The 17,202-nt window shown below is 36.0% G+C and overlaps 1 protein-coding gene across 1 annotated transcript in view; it reads left to right on the top strand.

Moving 5' to 3' along the window:
• The window catches only part of USH2A (usherin), a 733,950-nt gene that overhangs the window by 595,407 nt on the left and 121,341 nt on the right, over nucleotides 1-17,202 (top strand). The window contains exons 55-57 of the mRNA XM_049634559.1: nucleotides 114-221; nucleotides 7,502-7,685; nucleotides 9,143-9,300. Coding sequence (XP_049490516.1) covers nucleotides 114-221; nucleotides 7,502-7,685; nucleotides 9,143-9,300 — 450 coding nt within the window. The remainder of the gene's footprint in view (nucleotides 1-113; nucleotides 222-7,501; nucleotides 7,686-9,142; nucleotides 9,301-17,202) is intronic.

Genomic DNA, 17,202 nt, shown 5'->3' with positions numbered 1-17,202 from the left:
TGCTTTTAAAATTTTGGAAATCATATCTACAACTCCACATGTTACTTCCAGTTCTTAATTGATAATAAATAATCCTCTCAAGATGCACTTTATTTCTTGTTTGCTCTTTCTAGGTCTCCAGCCATACACCAACTATAGCTTCACACTTACAGCTTGTACACCTGCTGGATGCACTTCAAGCAAGCCTTTTCTAGGTCAGACACTGCAGGCAGCCCCTGAAGGTAATTAAAAAATATCCATGATTTGGGAGAAGAAGTTTTCATATAGCATTTGGAAGTGAATTCTATAAACCCTTTCATGTAAAACAAAGAAGGAATAAAGTCGATAGGTACAAAATAAAATTGTATTCTAGTCTGCCATTCTTCAGGTTTGGTTCAACTATAAGCCACCCAACATAAATTTTGCTTTCACTTCTTTAAACCTCTTCAGTTTACTTTTCTGTGATAAAAATTATTATATACTTTGATATAAAATTTCTCAAAAAAAATCAAAAATCAAACATCTCTGGAATGCCGGTTATATGACAAGTACATTCTCACTGCTGGAGCCGACTTAAATATTCACTATCATGAACTTGTCATCAAGTTGAAGACACAGTACAATTTCCCAAACTTACATAAAGACAGAGAATCTGAAAAGTGATTTTAAGAAAAAACAAGTGTTCAATAATATTGTAATAACGTATGGTGACGAATGGTGACTGCACTTACCATTAAGTAATGTGCAGAATTGCCAAATCAATATGTTTTACATATGAAACTAATATAACATTGCATGTTTTTGTTGTTGTTTTTTAAATGTTTGTTTTTGGGAGAGAGAGAGAGAGAAAGAGAGAGAGCAAGCGCAAACAGAGTAGGGGCAGAGAGAGAGGGAGACAGAAGATCCAAAGCAGGCTCTGCACTGAGAGGAGACAGCCCATTCCAGGGCTTGAACTCATGAACCGTGAAATCATGACCTGAGCCGAAGTCAGACGCTTAACCCACTGAGCCACCCAGGTACCCCAACATTGTATGTTAATGGTACTTCAATTTAAAAATGAACAGAATGCTCAGGATAATCTGAACAAGGAGAGATTATAACTCATCATGAAAATCAAAAATATTTTGTGGTGCGAGAGTGAGTTCTGAGATGGACCATGAAGAACAAAGATTTTAACAAATTCACAATAAAGGAGAGGAAGAACCAAACACAGACTGAGGACATGTAAAGTGGGGCCATCACCTTGGAAGGCAAATTGGCAATGTCTATTAAATTTAAAATGTTAATTTTCCATGACACAGCAGTTTCACATTCATTGTCTATGTCAGAAAATCACACTTTCAACAAATGCATAAGGAGACACGTACCAGGATGTTTATTGAAGCATTTTTGTTTGTTTATTTAATGGAAAACAGTTGGAAGTAATTTAAATGTCTATGAGTAGGGGAATTGCTAAATAAATTCAGGTATAGTCACATTATGAAACTCCATGCCTCATTTTAAAAGAATGAGACAATCTAACCATATAAAGAGGAAATTAAAACTGCAATAGTGCACGGTATCTTTTATGTATAAAAATGCTTTGGCAATAATATTCATTTCTATAGGTAAATAAAAATATAGAAAAAATTCTGGAAGCATATGTACATAACAACGGTTACCTATGGGTTGGGAACTGGAGTGGGTGTTATCATGTACTTTTAGAAGAAAGATAACCTCAGAAGCTTGGGGTAGTGATCAACTAATTATTTTGTTCATCTTTATTGTCTGCCTGTTTTCAATGTGGGGGAAACAGAGGCATACATGAGTTTATAAACAGAAATATAATGTTAATTACCATTGGAGAGTCCTGAACTGCTTGTCCATTACTCTTCTAATGAAAGGGATTGTTGTACCTCAGAATATTAGACCTGAACTTCCTACCAGTAAATGGGGAATAAAATGGAAAATTCCACATATGGGGCATATGGCTCCTCACCAGGATTTCACTAATGATGTTTTCTATATAAAGAATGTTTCATGTCAAAAAGCTTAGTGTTCCTTTGAAAGGAAGAAACCAGCAGTGGATTTTTTGGAAAGGTAAACTATCAAATGGATACTTTGATGATAATGGATAATTTCTAAAGGATCTATCAACCATTTTTGGCTGCAACTCAAACCTGGTAAAATAACAGGGTCTCTTGCTTCAGTGTACTCATCAAATCCATATATTTAAATTCTTAGAAAATATGCATCTATTTTCCCACCTTTCCCCCCAAAAAATTATTTAAAGAGCTCAGATTTCATGACTGAAAAAATTACATTCAACCACACACGGGAGTGTGAGATGAGAAATGTTTTACTTGATTTCTTTTTTTTTAACTTTATGCACCTTTCCTTTAACACAAATAACTGTGCAAAGGAATAATAAACGAAATGGGCTTTCCCCTGCAGAACAAACATGGATTTAGAATCCATTTTCTGGCGGTATAAGTGCCATTTGTGAATAACCTATATGTGACATAAATGTAGTCTGAGTACTTAACTTGGGGGTTGGAAGAGAACAAATCAGGACTAACATTAAGTTCTGTTGTACTGTAAAGTGGAAATAAACATGTTATATCCCATTAAATTAATAATCTAAGCATAACTAATTATAAAATGCCTGAGTAAATCAGACATACTTTGAAGGTCTCACACTTGAGTGTCCTAAGTGAATATGGAGAGAATTAAAAGAAACATCGTTTCATAGCCACCCTGAGCTCCTCTTACTTCTCTCATTTTCAATCCAGGGGAAAAAAGTTAATGTATATTACTACCCCATTGATAAGTTGGACATAATTCTCTACAATTTTATCCTCATAGAAAATTGTGTACCTTTAGTCAAATAGGAAGAGTTCAAATTGGATTTTTGTTCCATCTTTTTAGAATTGCTGCCATACCAGCCAACTCTAATTAATTTTACGGTTCAATCATGCAAAATTGCAGGCGTGTTTACCTCTAGCATTGATAACGTGGAAAGGAAAAAGGAAAGGAAGATGAATCTTCCTCAGTCACATTCCATATCTCTCTTCCTCTCACCTTTTTTTAACTGTTAGATTCTTCCTCTAGTCTTTGTACTTGTAACTACACGGTCTCCCTTGGAATCCTCAAGTACAATCTCCCAAAGTATACAGCTCTCACAAAGCCTGCACTCATTCAAGGTCTGTGTACCCACCAGTCTATAGATGTTTTTATTAGGTGTTTTGAAAATACTTCAGCCTCAGTATTCAACTCTTAAAATCTCTCTCCTCACTTCCTAACTTACTTTTCTTTCTTTTTTTCCTCCTTCAGGTATAATCATCCACCTCATCACCTAAACCCCAAAATGGGCCTTCTCGATGTTTCTCTGTTTGTTTTTTTTTTAGGTTGTAATATGTAGTTCTTCATAAAATCTTAGTAATTTTAAATCTTAAGGATTTTTTAAAAATGCTTTCTTCCTTTCCATCCCTTCTGGTGTTGCCTTAGTTCAGACTCCTATAACTTTTCGTAATTTAGTCTTCCTGCCTCTAGAGATTTCTCTTCTTCCTCATATTCCCATTCCAATTCTTTCCTCCCTTGTGCCAAGTCACCTCCATAAAACCCCATTTCCTTCCAGGAAAAAAAAATCCACATCTTCTTAGTAAAGCAAAATAGACCCCTCAAACTTTAAACTCTGCCAATCTGTTGAATCTTTCTGTCTTCCTCACATGCCCTCCAATGTACCAGTCATGCTGAAGTACCTGGAATTCTACCATACTTACCCATATTTCAAAGACTTTGTGTGGCTTTCCCACAGTTTTGATTTCTTTCCCTACATTCTCACTAACTCAGCTAACTCCCAGTTTTTCAAACTTGGACTCACATCTCTCCCCTTCTAGAATTCTCCTGCTTCCCCTCTATCCCCATATTACTCCCAGTCTGTGTTGATACCCTTCCTAAGTGCTCTAAAGCACTATGCTTCTTTTTTTACAGCACTCAGCAAACTGGATTATAAATTTGTATTTGTTCATTTTTATTCACCACAATACTATGGGGTCCTTAAAGGGTAAAGACTATTTGTCTTTACCCCCACATCCACAGTGCCCAACACAGAAAGTGACACAAAATTGAGTGGAATGTTGGATGAATAAATTAACAATTAATAATAATCTAAAAGTCAAGGCCTCCATGACATAAGCCAATACAGAACAGGGTCCCTTCACTAGCTTCCAAAGGAAAGTCAATCCACAATAAATGTTGGGATTTTTGAATTGGAATCAAGATCTGTAGAGAAATAAGCAGGTAATATTGCATGGCACTCAAAACAAATTTAAAACAAATCTAGTAGACATGTTCCTTTTCTGGTAGCTATTGCAAAAGATCTACCAAGATTTCCTTCTGACCTTTTCTTCTCATACCTCTCGTGTAGTTTACCTGCCCCCCACCTGCCTTCTAGATGATTTCTCTCATGACCACCCATTTCCTTCCCTTGAGTTTTCTCAGTTCTGTCCTTCTATTATATACGATAGGTTTTTTTCTGATGCCACCTGAGACTCATGCTCAGAGAGGAAGGCAGATTCTCTACTTGGGATTCATAAAACATTTCACCAAAAGTGGGTCTTATTCTATCAAAGATTTCTGGCAACTGCTAAGATAATCGTGTCCCCATGCCATTATACAAATAAAACCATAGTACTTAGTATTTTTTACACATTTCTGTTTCCTCTTATAAATCAAATCAATGGACACAGAATTATTACCAACATGACCAGAGCTTTCACCAACTTGTATAAATATCAAACTCAATTTTTATTTAAAACATGAGGCAAACCCAAGATTTTTATTCATGTTATTTCATTAACTCTATATCCACAGGATGTATTTACTGATTCAAAGTGGAAACTAAGCAATAGACTTTCTAGCACCTTGGTGATTTTGTATACACCCTCCAAGGTGAGAAATATGGGACTTCAGGAAGCAGATTATGAAGTAAAACTTATACTTTATCTCTTAAATCAACAAACTAATATCATCTTTGAGTCAGAACTCTAGATGATTGATTCATCTACCAACTGTTGGCAGAGAAACCCAGACATAACTGTATACTATGATTGGTGAATTTATCCAAGTATCTAAGAGTAAACTTTCAGAACAAAATGAACACTATCTTCTCAGGAATAAGTTGTTCCTTAGAAAATTAGCAAGTTTGAGCCATTTAAAAATGTATCCTGATTCTTTCAGGATGTTGCTAAATAAATTGCCTTTGAATGTCCCGGAAATTTTTCTTTTAAAAGTGTTGAAATCTTATCCCTTACTGGATAACTTACACCAGAGATACAATCAACCAAACACTATTGATTGCAGGGAACCTAATATTGCATGAGTTTTTAAAAGCTGAAGAAGAGAGTTACAGTGTCTATTCAGAGCATACCTAGATGACAACATGAAATGGTAGGATTGATCTTCCTCATTGCCTAGGTTCTCCGTCAATATGTTTGTACATCTGTAAGAGTGCTTGAATGTTTGACCTTGAATAACAGTTGTTTGTGTGTATATTTTAACTTTTATGCAGAAGAGGAAATTCCTTACAGGAACAAGCCAGAGCTTACTCATGTTTATATTCCTAGAACTAGAACTGTCTATAGTGCTTAACATAGTAATTTGCTGGATGTATTTGCAATAAATTCATTTATTCAATATCAGTTAGGCATTGTGCTATCTATCCCTAAAGATACATTGACAAAAATACATAGAAGATTCCTGCCCTCATGAAGCTAACTTTATATTGAAGCAGGAGAAAGAAGTAGACCATGCAGTGTTAACAACATAGAAATAATGATAATACAAGAAAAAAAAGATTATTGTGTTATGAGTGCTAAGAGGAAGTAGAAAAAGACATAGGATAGAGAAAAACTAGGTTATGATCACTCTAGAAAATGTTACAGTTATAGTTAGAGAAGGTTGGTCAAATAAGATCTCCCTGATATGATTATAGTCACACAGGCCACTGAACTAAGAGGATAAATTGCAAAATTGTCATGTTGTCATGAACAAAAGTGTTCCAGGCAGAAGGAATGGAAGTGCAGATCTCAGAGGTGAGGAAGAACAGGAAACATTCTGGGGATAGAAGGAGTCTCTTGTGGTTGGAGCCAGGTAGGCCAGAGCCAGAAAAAATGCAGGACTCTACAGATTATCATAAGGAATTGGAATTGTGTGACTAATTTCAAAAGGGCTGTATATTTTACAAAGATTACAATAACTTATGTGCAAACCTTCTACACTTTGCAAAGATTATGATGAAATAGAGAAGGGCAAGTTTTGAAACAGAGTCCAGTTTAGAGGCTGTGATAGAAGTTCATGAGAGAGAGCAACATATCTTGGATCAGAAGAGGTGGACATAAAGGTAGAGAGAACTATGTATATTCAGGGTAGAACCTGCGGGATTTGATGACACATTACACTTGGGGGTGAAAACAGTGAGAGCCTCAAGAATAACATTTTGTGGGTTTTGACCAAGAAAATGGTCCAAATTGGGAGATGACTAGATTATAACAGAAAAACCAAGAGTTCTGTTTTGGATGTTTTAAGTCTTTCATACTTAGTCATCCAAGTGGAGGTGTCAAGTTGACGGTTGGGTTCATGAGCTTGAAGCCAAGAGATAATCTCAGTCTAGAGATCCATATTTGGGAATGTTCGACATAGAGATGGTATTTAAAACTGAGACTAAATGAAGATCCCCTAGAAAGAAGGAGTAAGAAGAGGGAAGAATAAGGGAGAGGAGAGAGCCAGGTCTCTGAAGCACCACATAATTTTGAGTTCCAGTAGGGAAAGAGGAGCCAGTAAATGAGAAAAAGGATGAAAAAGAGCATAGCACATGGTGTCAGAGAGGCAAAGGCAAAGTATGTTACTCGCTGAATTTAAAAATTCAGGTAAATACTGTATTATGATTACTTCTACATATTCCACATAAGTAGGTATCAAAGTTTAAAATTCCTGGATAGTCTTTGAGGCGCCTCGGTGGCTCAGTCGGTTGAGTGTCCCACTTCGGCTCAGGTCACGATCTCTCAGTCTGTGAGTTCGAGCCCCGCGTCGGGCTCTGTGCTGACAGCTCAGAGCCCGGAGCCTGCTTCGGATTCTGTGTCTCCCTCTCCCCCTGCCCCTCCCTCACTCATTCTCTATCTCTCTCTGTCAAAAATAAATAAACATTAAAAAAATAAAATAAAAATAAAATTCCTGGATAGTCTTTCAGGTCTTGATTAAAGTCAGAGTAACAGCCAAGATAGAGAAATTTTCTACCACTTAATTGTCTGGCATTCACTTTCTAAAGGCAATTCACAAATGAAATAATCAAAGCATTGACAAATATATTTATACCCAATTGTCTATTTTACCTCAAAAGTATGGAAACTGTATTTTTTTGCTTTACCATGAAATTTTCTATCAACAAAATAAAATTATCATAGTATGTGAGGTGATGGTGTGACTTTTGATAAGGTGTATATTTTACTCTAACAATAAAACCTCATTGTGTTATTTTTTCCAGGAGTTTGGGTGACACCTCGACACATTATCATCAATTCTACGACAGTGGAATTATATTGGAGTCCGCCAGAAAAGCCCAATGGCCTCATTTCTCAATATCAATTGAGTCGTAATGGAACCTTGGTTTTCCTGGGTGGCAATGAGGAGCAGAATTTCACTGATAAAAACCTGGAGCCCAACAGCAGGTAAACTCCAAGAAAACTTTACCAATCATATAGTTAGAATTTTACATTTTTCAGGTTTAAAAAGTGTGCATCTTTAAATGAAACAATATTTTTGAGAGAGTGGGGAGGCACAAGTGAGTGAGGGGCAGAGAGAGAGAGAGGATCCCAGGAGGTGCAGAGAGAGAGACAGACAGAGAGAGAGACAGAGAGAGAGAGAGAGAGAAGCAGCGCTCACTCAAAGCTGGTTCATGTTTTACCCACAGCAAGGCTTGTGCTCACCCAAAGCAAGGCTGGAGCTCCCCTAAACTGGTACCCAAACTCACCTGACATGGGACTTGAGCTCACGAACTGTGAGATCATGACCTGAGACAAAGTCAGATGCTTAAAGACTGAGCCACCAAGGCACCGTCTAAATGAAACAATATTAAATTAATAGGTTAACTAATCTCTTTCATTAGCCATTTCATAGCTGATGTGATCTTTTAGTTCATTTCAGATGTTGAAGACTCAAGTGCTAACTCATTACTTTAGCCTTCAGAGTACATGACATTTTTAATTTATTTTTTCAAGTTTATTTATTTTTGAGAAAGAGAAGGGAGTGGGGGGAGGCAGAGAGAGAATCCCAAGCAGTCACCACACAGCACAGAGCCCGATGCGGGGCTCAGACTCACAAACTATGAGATCATGACATGAGCCAAAATCAAGAGTGGGGCACTTAACTGACTGAGCCACCCAGGTGGCTCATGACACTTTAAAAAAATGTAAGTAGTCTTCTATTTGACAGAAGAGCATGAGGATTTTTAAGTATATAAAATACACAAAGTATTAAGCTTTAGAAATTATCAAATTATCTTCAAAAACATGCATTCTTAAACCAACAATAAAAGAGATTTAAGGGGTTTTGTTTGACATCAACTACCTTTTCTTCTAGCATAATGTTTTCTCTGCTTGCTACACTATATATAGGTAGAGTGATTTTAGGGGAAAAAGTTCCGCATATTTGCAATTCATTCCCATTCATTTCTCAGCAAAGACAAAATATATCTTCAATCAACAGATGTTTTATTGCAGAGAGCAGAGATCAATTCAGTTTTATTGTGGAGAGTAGCAGATCAATTTAGAAACATCTTCCTCTGAACATATTTCCCTGAACCCCAACCCATTTAAAAATGGGAAAGATTCATTTGAATCCTCCACAATCTAGAGGCACACTCCAGGACTTTCCTGAAATCTTTATGAAAAGTTATTGATTACTAGAGGGTTAGGAATAAAGTGAGAAGAACAGAAATAAGGCAGTCTGGAGAGAATGATGCATGTTTTGAAAAAAACTATCAAGTCAAGAGTGAAGCTTCTGGACAAGGAGCAGAGAATTTGCATTTTGTCATTAACTGTCGACCAAACAATGGAGAGAAAAGCCAGAAATCACCGTTTGCATCTCTTATGCATTGCCTTATCACAATCCTTTCTTTTTAATATAGATACATTTATAAACTGGAAGCTGCAAATGGGGGTGGCAGCAGCCCTAGTGGTGATTACATTGTACAAACACCTGTATTCACACCAGAGGAAATCCAGCCTCCGTGTAATAGCACAGTAATCGGGCCTTATTCCATATTTGTAGCTTGGACTCCACCAGGTAAATAAATAAAACCTGTGTGTGTGTGTGTGCGCGCGCATGTGTATACGTAAAACATTTCAGAGAAAGTTCATTTGAGATAAGGATGGAAATGTCTGAATTTAGTAAATGAGAAGGAAATAATCTGTCTCCTGGGTAAATATAAACAGAATGATCTAAACCACATTGCTGAGTCTATACATATGTAAGTATATGCATACATACATATAGATGCAGATGTAGATATGTAGATAAAGAGACCTAGATACCTAGATATATACTTTTCTATCAAAGTAATACTTTCTTTCAAGTACTCAAATCTGTCTCCTTATTTAAATGTATATCCAAGGTAAGTCGTATAGGCCTGAATGACCTAAACATTCATTCTACAGGACTTCCTAGATTGGATCATTGATGTTACATGATCTGGTCTTTATTATAGCAGTGAATAAGGAATTCAGAAAGACAACAGTCTACTCTATCCATGTCCCTCAGGTTGCGACCAATTATGGTAGCTGAGTTTTGCCTCTCTGAGCTGTATAGCCTCCATTGTGCCATTTAGTCACTAGCGACTTGCTTTTGTGGTTTAGTGTGTTATCATATTTTGATGTAAGCATCATCTTCAGGTACAAATCTGAATGCATTACTGTGGAGTAAGGATTAAAGTGAAATGTCTTTGACCTGTCTTTAAACATAAGGAACATAGGGAAATTTTGTTTAAGTACAATGTGAAATGCATTAAAGTGTTAAATTCACTTCAAAATATGTGATATATGTTTAATATCTAATCATTAGATAAAATTGACACAAATTTCTATTGTCTCCATCAGAATAACATACACTGAAAATAATTGGTTAATAGCCATGTTGACCGTCAGTAGGTCCATTCCATAAAATAATTAGCAAAGATACATTTTTCATTTACTTGAACAATTATCTCTGTCAAAACAAAAGAGTTAAGCTGGCATTTGGAAGAAAAGCTTCCAAATTCATTCTATGTGGCCAGCATTACCCTGATACTAAAACCAGATAAAGGCACCACAAAAAAGATAACTGCAGGTCAATATCTGGTCTGATGACCAGAGATGCAAAAATCCTCAACAAAATAGTAGTAAACTGAATCCAACAGTAAATTAAAAAAATCATTCGCCACAATCATGTAGGATTTATTCCTGGGTCACAAGGTTAGTTCAATATTCATAAATCAATGTGATACATAACGTCAATAAAGAAAGGATAAGAACTAGATAATCATTTCAATAGATGCAGAAAAAGCATTTGACAAAATACAGCATCCATTCATGATAAAAACCCTCAACAAAGTAAGTTTAGAGGGAACATACCTCAACATAATAAAGGCCATATATGAAAAACCCACAGCCAACATCATCCTTAATGGAGAAAAACAGAACTTTTCCCCTAAAGTCAGGAACAAGACACGGATATCCACTCTCACCACTTCTATTCAACATAGTACTGGAAGTCAGAAAGTTGCAGGATACAAATCAATGTACAGAAATCTGTTGCATTTCTATACACCAATAATGAAGCAGCAGAAAGAGCAATTGAGAAAACAATCTCATTTGCAATTTCACCAAAAATAATAAGATACCTAGGAATCAATCTAACCAAAGAGGTGAAAGACCTGTATTCTGAAAACTATAAAACACTGATGAAAGAAATGGAAGACAATATAAAGAAATGGAAAAACATTCCATGCTCATGGATTGGAAAAATAATATTGTTAAAATGTCTATACTACCCAAAGTAATCAATACTTTCAATGCAATCCCTATTGAAATACCAACAACATTTTTCACAGAACTAAAAGAAGCAATCCTAAAATTTGCATGGAACTATAAAAGACTCTGAATAGCCAAAGCAATTTTGAAACAAAGAAAGAAAAGCAGAGGCATCACAATTTCACTTTGTTATATTGGAAAGCTGTAGTAATCAAAACAGTATGGTACTAGCACATAGATCAATAGAACAGGATAGAAAACCCAAGGGAAAAAAACACAATTACATGGTCAATTAATATTCAACAAAGAAATGGTGTTGGGAAACAAATGGTGTTGGGAAAACTGGACAGTAACATGCAAAAGAATTAAACTGGACCACTTTCTCACACCATATACAAAAATAAATTCAAAATGGATTAAAGACCTAAACATGAGCCCTAATATCATAAATATCTTAGAAGAGAGCACAGGCAGTAATTTGTCTGACATCAGCTGTAGCAACTTTTTTCTAGATAGGTCCCCTGAGGCGAGGGAAACAAAAGCAAAAATAAACTATTGAGACCTCATCAAAACAAAAAGCTGCTACACAGCAAAGAAAACAAACAAAACTAAAAGGCAACCTGTAGAATGGGAGAAGATGTTTGCAAATGGCATATTCAATAAAAGGTTAGTATCCAGAATATATAAAGAACTTACAAAACTCAACACCCAAAAAACAATCCAATTTTTAAAATGGGCAGAAGATATGAACAGACATGTCTCCAAAGAAGACATACAGATGACCAACAGACACATGAAAAGATGCTTATCAACACTTATCATCAGTGAAATGCAAGTCAAAACTACAATGCAGTTATCACCTCACACGTCAGAATAGCTAAAATGAAAAACACAAGAAACAACAGTTGTTGGTGCAGGTGTGGAGAAAGGCGAACCTTCTTGCACTGTTGGTGGGAATGCAAACTGGTGCAGCCACTGTGGAAAACAGTTATGGAGGTTCCTTGAAAGTTAAAAATAGAACTACCCTAAGATCCAGCAATTGCATTATCCGGTATTCAACCAAAGAATAATACATCACTAATTCAAAGGAATATATGCACCCCTATGTTTGTAGCAGCATTATTTACAATAACCAAGATATGGGAGCAGCCCAAATGCCCATCAGTCCATCAATTGATGAATGGATAAAGAACAAATGTATATATATTGTCCATCCATAAAAAAAGAATAAAATCTTACCATTTGCAATGACATGGATGGAACTAAAGAGTATAATGCTAAGTGAAATGCCAGTCAAAGAAAGACAAATACCATATGATCTCACTCAGATGTAGAATTTAAGAAACAAAACAAATGAGCCAAGGCAGGGATGGGGATGGGGTGGAGAAAGAGAGAGAGAGAGAGAGAAACCAAGAAACAGACTCTACTATAGAGAACAAACTGATGGTGACCAGAGGGGGAGGTGGTGGGAGACGGGTTAAATAGGTGATGGGGATTTGTTTGTTTTGTTTTTTTTTTTTGCAGGTTGAAATCATTTTATAAGATATAAATCTATGATTATGCAACATTTCTATTATTTTTTTTCTTTTTAAGATGACTATTTTTATTTTTTATTTTTTAAAATTTACATCAAAATTAGCATATAGTGAAACAATGATTTCAGGAGTAGATTCCTTAATGCCCCTTACCCATTTAGCCCACTTCCCCTCCCACAACCCCTCCAGTAACTTTCAGTTTGTTCTCCATATTTATGAGTCTCTTCTGTTTTGTCCCCCTCCCTGTTTTTATATTAGTTTTGTTTCCTTTTCCTTATGTTCATCTGTTTTGTCTCTTAAAGTCTTCATATGAGTGAAGTCATATGATTTTTGTCTTTCTCTGACTAATTTCACTTAGCATAATACCCTCCAGTTCCATCCACGTAGTTGCAAATGGCAAGATTTCATTCTTTTTGATTGCCGAGTAATACTCCATTGTATACATACACCACATCTTCTTTATCCATTCATCCAGCAGTGGACATTTGGACTCTTTCCATACGTTGGCTATTGTTGATAGTGCTGCTATAAGCATTGGGGTGCACGTGTCCCTTCGAAACAGCACACCTGTATCCCTTGGATAAATACCAAGTAGTGCAATTGCTGGGTCATAGGGTAGTTCTATTTTTAGTTTTTTGAGGAAGGTGATGGGGCTTAATATGACTTGTGATGAGCACTACGTGACATGTGGAATGCTTTACTCATTATATCATACACCTGAAACTAATATAACACTTTATGTTAGCTAATTGGAATTAAAATAAAAACTAAAAACAGGTAATATAGTCAAGAAAGTAACATACAGGCCTAATATATAAAATTTCAATTCTCATAAACCAAGAGCCTTCTGATGCCCTAACCTAAGATCAAAAACAAAAGGGCCTTAATTTGGTCAAATTCACAGGAGAAAATTTATCAAGAGCTTTATAAGTAAAGAAAAATGTAAGTCTCTCCAAGATATTAAATATAAATGATTGCATCCACCTTTGTTTTAAAATATAAATATACAACACATTAAATTAAACAACAGAAAGGAACAATGACTGGTGCCAGCCTGTGTCATAAAGTGTTATGCTCCTTATCTCAGTCTTAGGAACACAGATCTTGAACTCTGTTCTTCGTTTTGATGGAATAAAACACATATCTTCTGCTGTGGAAAATGTACAAACTTGAATATCCCTTTACAGAATCAACGTCTCCTTGCATGGAACAGCATTGCCATCTCGCCATCTTTTAGCATATTTCTCCTTGGCATCTTTACAGTGCTGTGGTGCTTTTGTGCCATGAAGTAAAATGAGGCAGAAAATAGCCAGTCAGAGACCAGATTTAGTCTATTAACCAGAGATTTCTCGGACTCAGACCAGGGTGTTCTACAACCCAAATTCTCAAAGAACAGTAAGAGAAAGTCCAAGATGATAAGCAAAATTAATGATTTCCAAGCCATGTGATGAGGAAGTTCCATGGCTTATCAAATCTTATCAAACCTCTTATCAAATCATTTTAACATTATTATACACATAAATTGCCATTGCTAATCTGAAGACCTTACACTCCGTAAGGACCTGAAGACAACGGGTGTGAGATGAAAGAGAAAACCGGGATTCATAGCCCAATGGTTCCACCTGTGAGCTGACTACACAAGTCAGTCTTTCTCCCTGAGTCTCTGTTCTGTGCGTCTGTAAAATGGAAATAGCAATAGCACCTACACTTGGGTTGTTGCAAAGATTACAGGAGGTAATTTATATAACTGGCAGACACTGTGTAATGTTCTGTAAGTAGTGATGGTTCTTTGGGGGAAATTATTTTTGTCTTCAATTATTTATTTTGAAAATGTATTTGCTTCAGCATTTGCTAGGTTCCAAGCCCCCTGGTTTTAAAATGATAAAACTGTGCACTGCAGGATCGTGTTTGTAAATTTTTAAGACTTCTTTAGAATTTCCCTGCATTTTGTCATTTTTCCTTTGAATTCAACATCATATTTTTATGCTTAGGGTATAATGTTTCCACTCAGAAAAGAATTGTTGTGGAATAAAACACGCCTTCTGCTTTTTTAAATGTAACCTTAACTCTTGTCTACCTCAGGCTTTGTGGAAATTGTTCAGTCTAGTGCAGCCTAGGGGATATCATAGAAATGCCTCACACACTAACTCTGACCATGTAACCAATGGTTAAAAAATCTATAATATCCAGACCTGTCAATCTTTTAGTTTCAGATGCACAAAATCCATTACAGAAACCCTGTAATATATGGAAAGATTAAAATCTTAAATTAAAGTTTTTCCTGGTGCCTAGAAGGATTTTGAACTCAGTAAACAGGCAGATGATTTTGACTTGTGTATAATCTACAGTTGATTTTACTGGAAACTACCTCATGCTGTGTTTTGATTTGGATAATAAAAACATTTTTCTGTTTCTGAATAGTCACAAATATATGTCTTAAACAGAAAGAAAACAAACTTGTTATAACCAGAGGTTGTTTATTTGCTCACAATCAAGAGCTTTCTGGGTATTCACCATACCCCCCTGCCATTACAAATGATGACATCATAAGCGGAACTGAAAAAAATGGCTAAACATTCCATCCCTATAGTTCCCAAATCTGAATGAACATTAGAATCTTCATCAGAAAACTTTTGCAAAGACCAATTCTCAACCCCAAGTTTACTGAATAAAAGTCTCTGGGGATGAAGTTAAGCAATCTAGATTTTTTTTAAGTTCCCCTGATGATTTTGATGTGCTTCAAATTTAGTAGTCATGAATCATACACCAAGCAAAAGTGGTCAATTACAATATTTCTTTGAAAACATGAATCAAACCACTTTCTCTTGAATGTACAAGCCCCAAATGGTGGTTCAATTAACTGGTTTTTTTTACACGTATTTTGTTTTGTGGTCAGTGTGAATAGAGTGACTTTACACAGGTAAGTTGCTGGGGGAAAAAATGTCTATGCGGCTGCTTGGCAACAGAACATTACCTAGGCAATTAAGTGTGTTTTCAGCTTATAAATTATTGTTTCAATGATATCTATAAATTAAGTCTTAATACATGTTTATAAATCCTATCAGAAAAGGAAGTGAGGCCCCGGGAATGTGTGAGAATATTCAGGGGAAGTATAATTGAAACACTATTGACAAATATCATTTATATGCATAGTATCACTTGTTTATATTTGCCATTTGTTAAATTTCTAGTATATGCCAAACACTTTGATAAGCACTTTCCTTGCTTTACCTCAGTTAATACTCATGCAAACTCTGGGTGACAATATCATTATCTCCATATTAAGACAAGAAATTTGAATCTTGGGGCGCCTGGGTGGCTTAGTCCGTTAAGCGTCCGACTTCAGCTCAGGTCATGATCTCACGGTTCATGAGTTCGAGCCCCACACTGGGTTCTGTGCTGACAGCTCAGAGCCTAGAGCCTGCTTCAGATTCTGTGTCTCGCTTTCTGCCCTTCCTCCGCTCATGCTGTCTCACTCTCTCTCAAAAAGAAATAAACATTAAAAATTAAAAAAAAAAAAAAGAAAGAAAGAAATTTGAATCTCAAAGAAGAGATATGGTATACTCAAGGTTACACAGCAGAGCCAAGATCCAAATTCAGGTCTGTTCTCTACAACTGCCTTGTGAATGCAGTCTCTGCATGTCTTCGGCTTAACTCTGAGATCCAAATCAAACTTTTTATTTATTACCCAACGTCTTTCAGATTTGGGATACAGCAACTACGCTCTTTGAAATAGTAGCCCAGAGGGCCAAGAAACAGAGCTAGGTATTGGCAAAAACCAAATGTTTTTGGCTGGAAATGTCAAGATCAGAAGAATTAATTGTGGAAATGGTGAGCCCCTAAAGGGAAAATATCTACCTGGCAATAGTTTTCTCCTGTGGCGTGAAAGAGCTAGTAACCAGAAGTCTTTGCCTATCAATCCAAAAGTCCAGGAAGAATAGACATGACCTAGCAAAGCCAGATTCCAAATGCAGAAAGATTTTAGTAAGGTGGGAGAGGGAGTCATTTCTCAAAAGTCCACAAAAAGAATATTAAATACTATTTTAAAACCTTGGTAGATTCTCTTACCTTCCAGTAAACCCCAGTTCCCTTTCATATCATTATTACTTGATAAGATAAATGTCAGTAGTAAGACTATCAAAATACTTCAATTGCAAGCTCTAGAAAATCAAGATTTCTACTCTTTTGTATATCATTTGTACCTCCAAATCAGATGGTGCACAAATAGCGTATCTTTATAAAATGTTTGCTGAATTAATGAAAGAACAAATAGTGAGTAAGCTTCTAATATTCATCATTCAGTTGAGTATAAATTTTGGACTTTCTGCTGCTTAGAATTAGTCAAACACTTGGTTTCCTTTAGAAGCCTATCCCTCCCTCCACAGTAACTCAACCTCAAACACACATGGACATCCACAAATACATATTTGTATATTCACACATACACAAATACATATTTCTTCTTTAAAGACAAAAGGACGCATACACATATTTTCCAAATGCTGTATGTCATCTTCTGGATACCTATCTTTTTTTCCACTTATTTCTGAAAAGGAAATCCTGGTTTCTAGGTGGAACGGGGTCAACCATTTAATTTTTCTGGGGCCTTGGGCTAGTTGCACAGTGTCTCTGAACTTCAGGTTTCT

The sequence above is a fragment of the Panthera uncia genome, chromosome F1, assembly GCF_023721935.1.
Source record: "Panthera uncia isolate 11264 chromosome F1, Puncia_PCG_1.0, whole genome shotgun sequence".
Lineage (NCBI taxonomy): Eukaryota > Metazoa > Chordata > Mammalia > Carnivora > Felidae > Panthera > Panthera uncia.
This window is presented reverse-complemented; position numbering and strand designations above follow the sequence as displayed.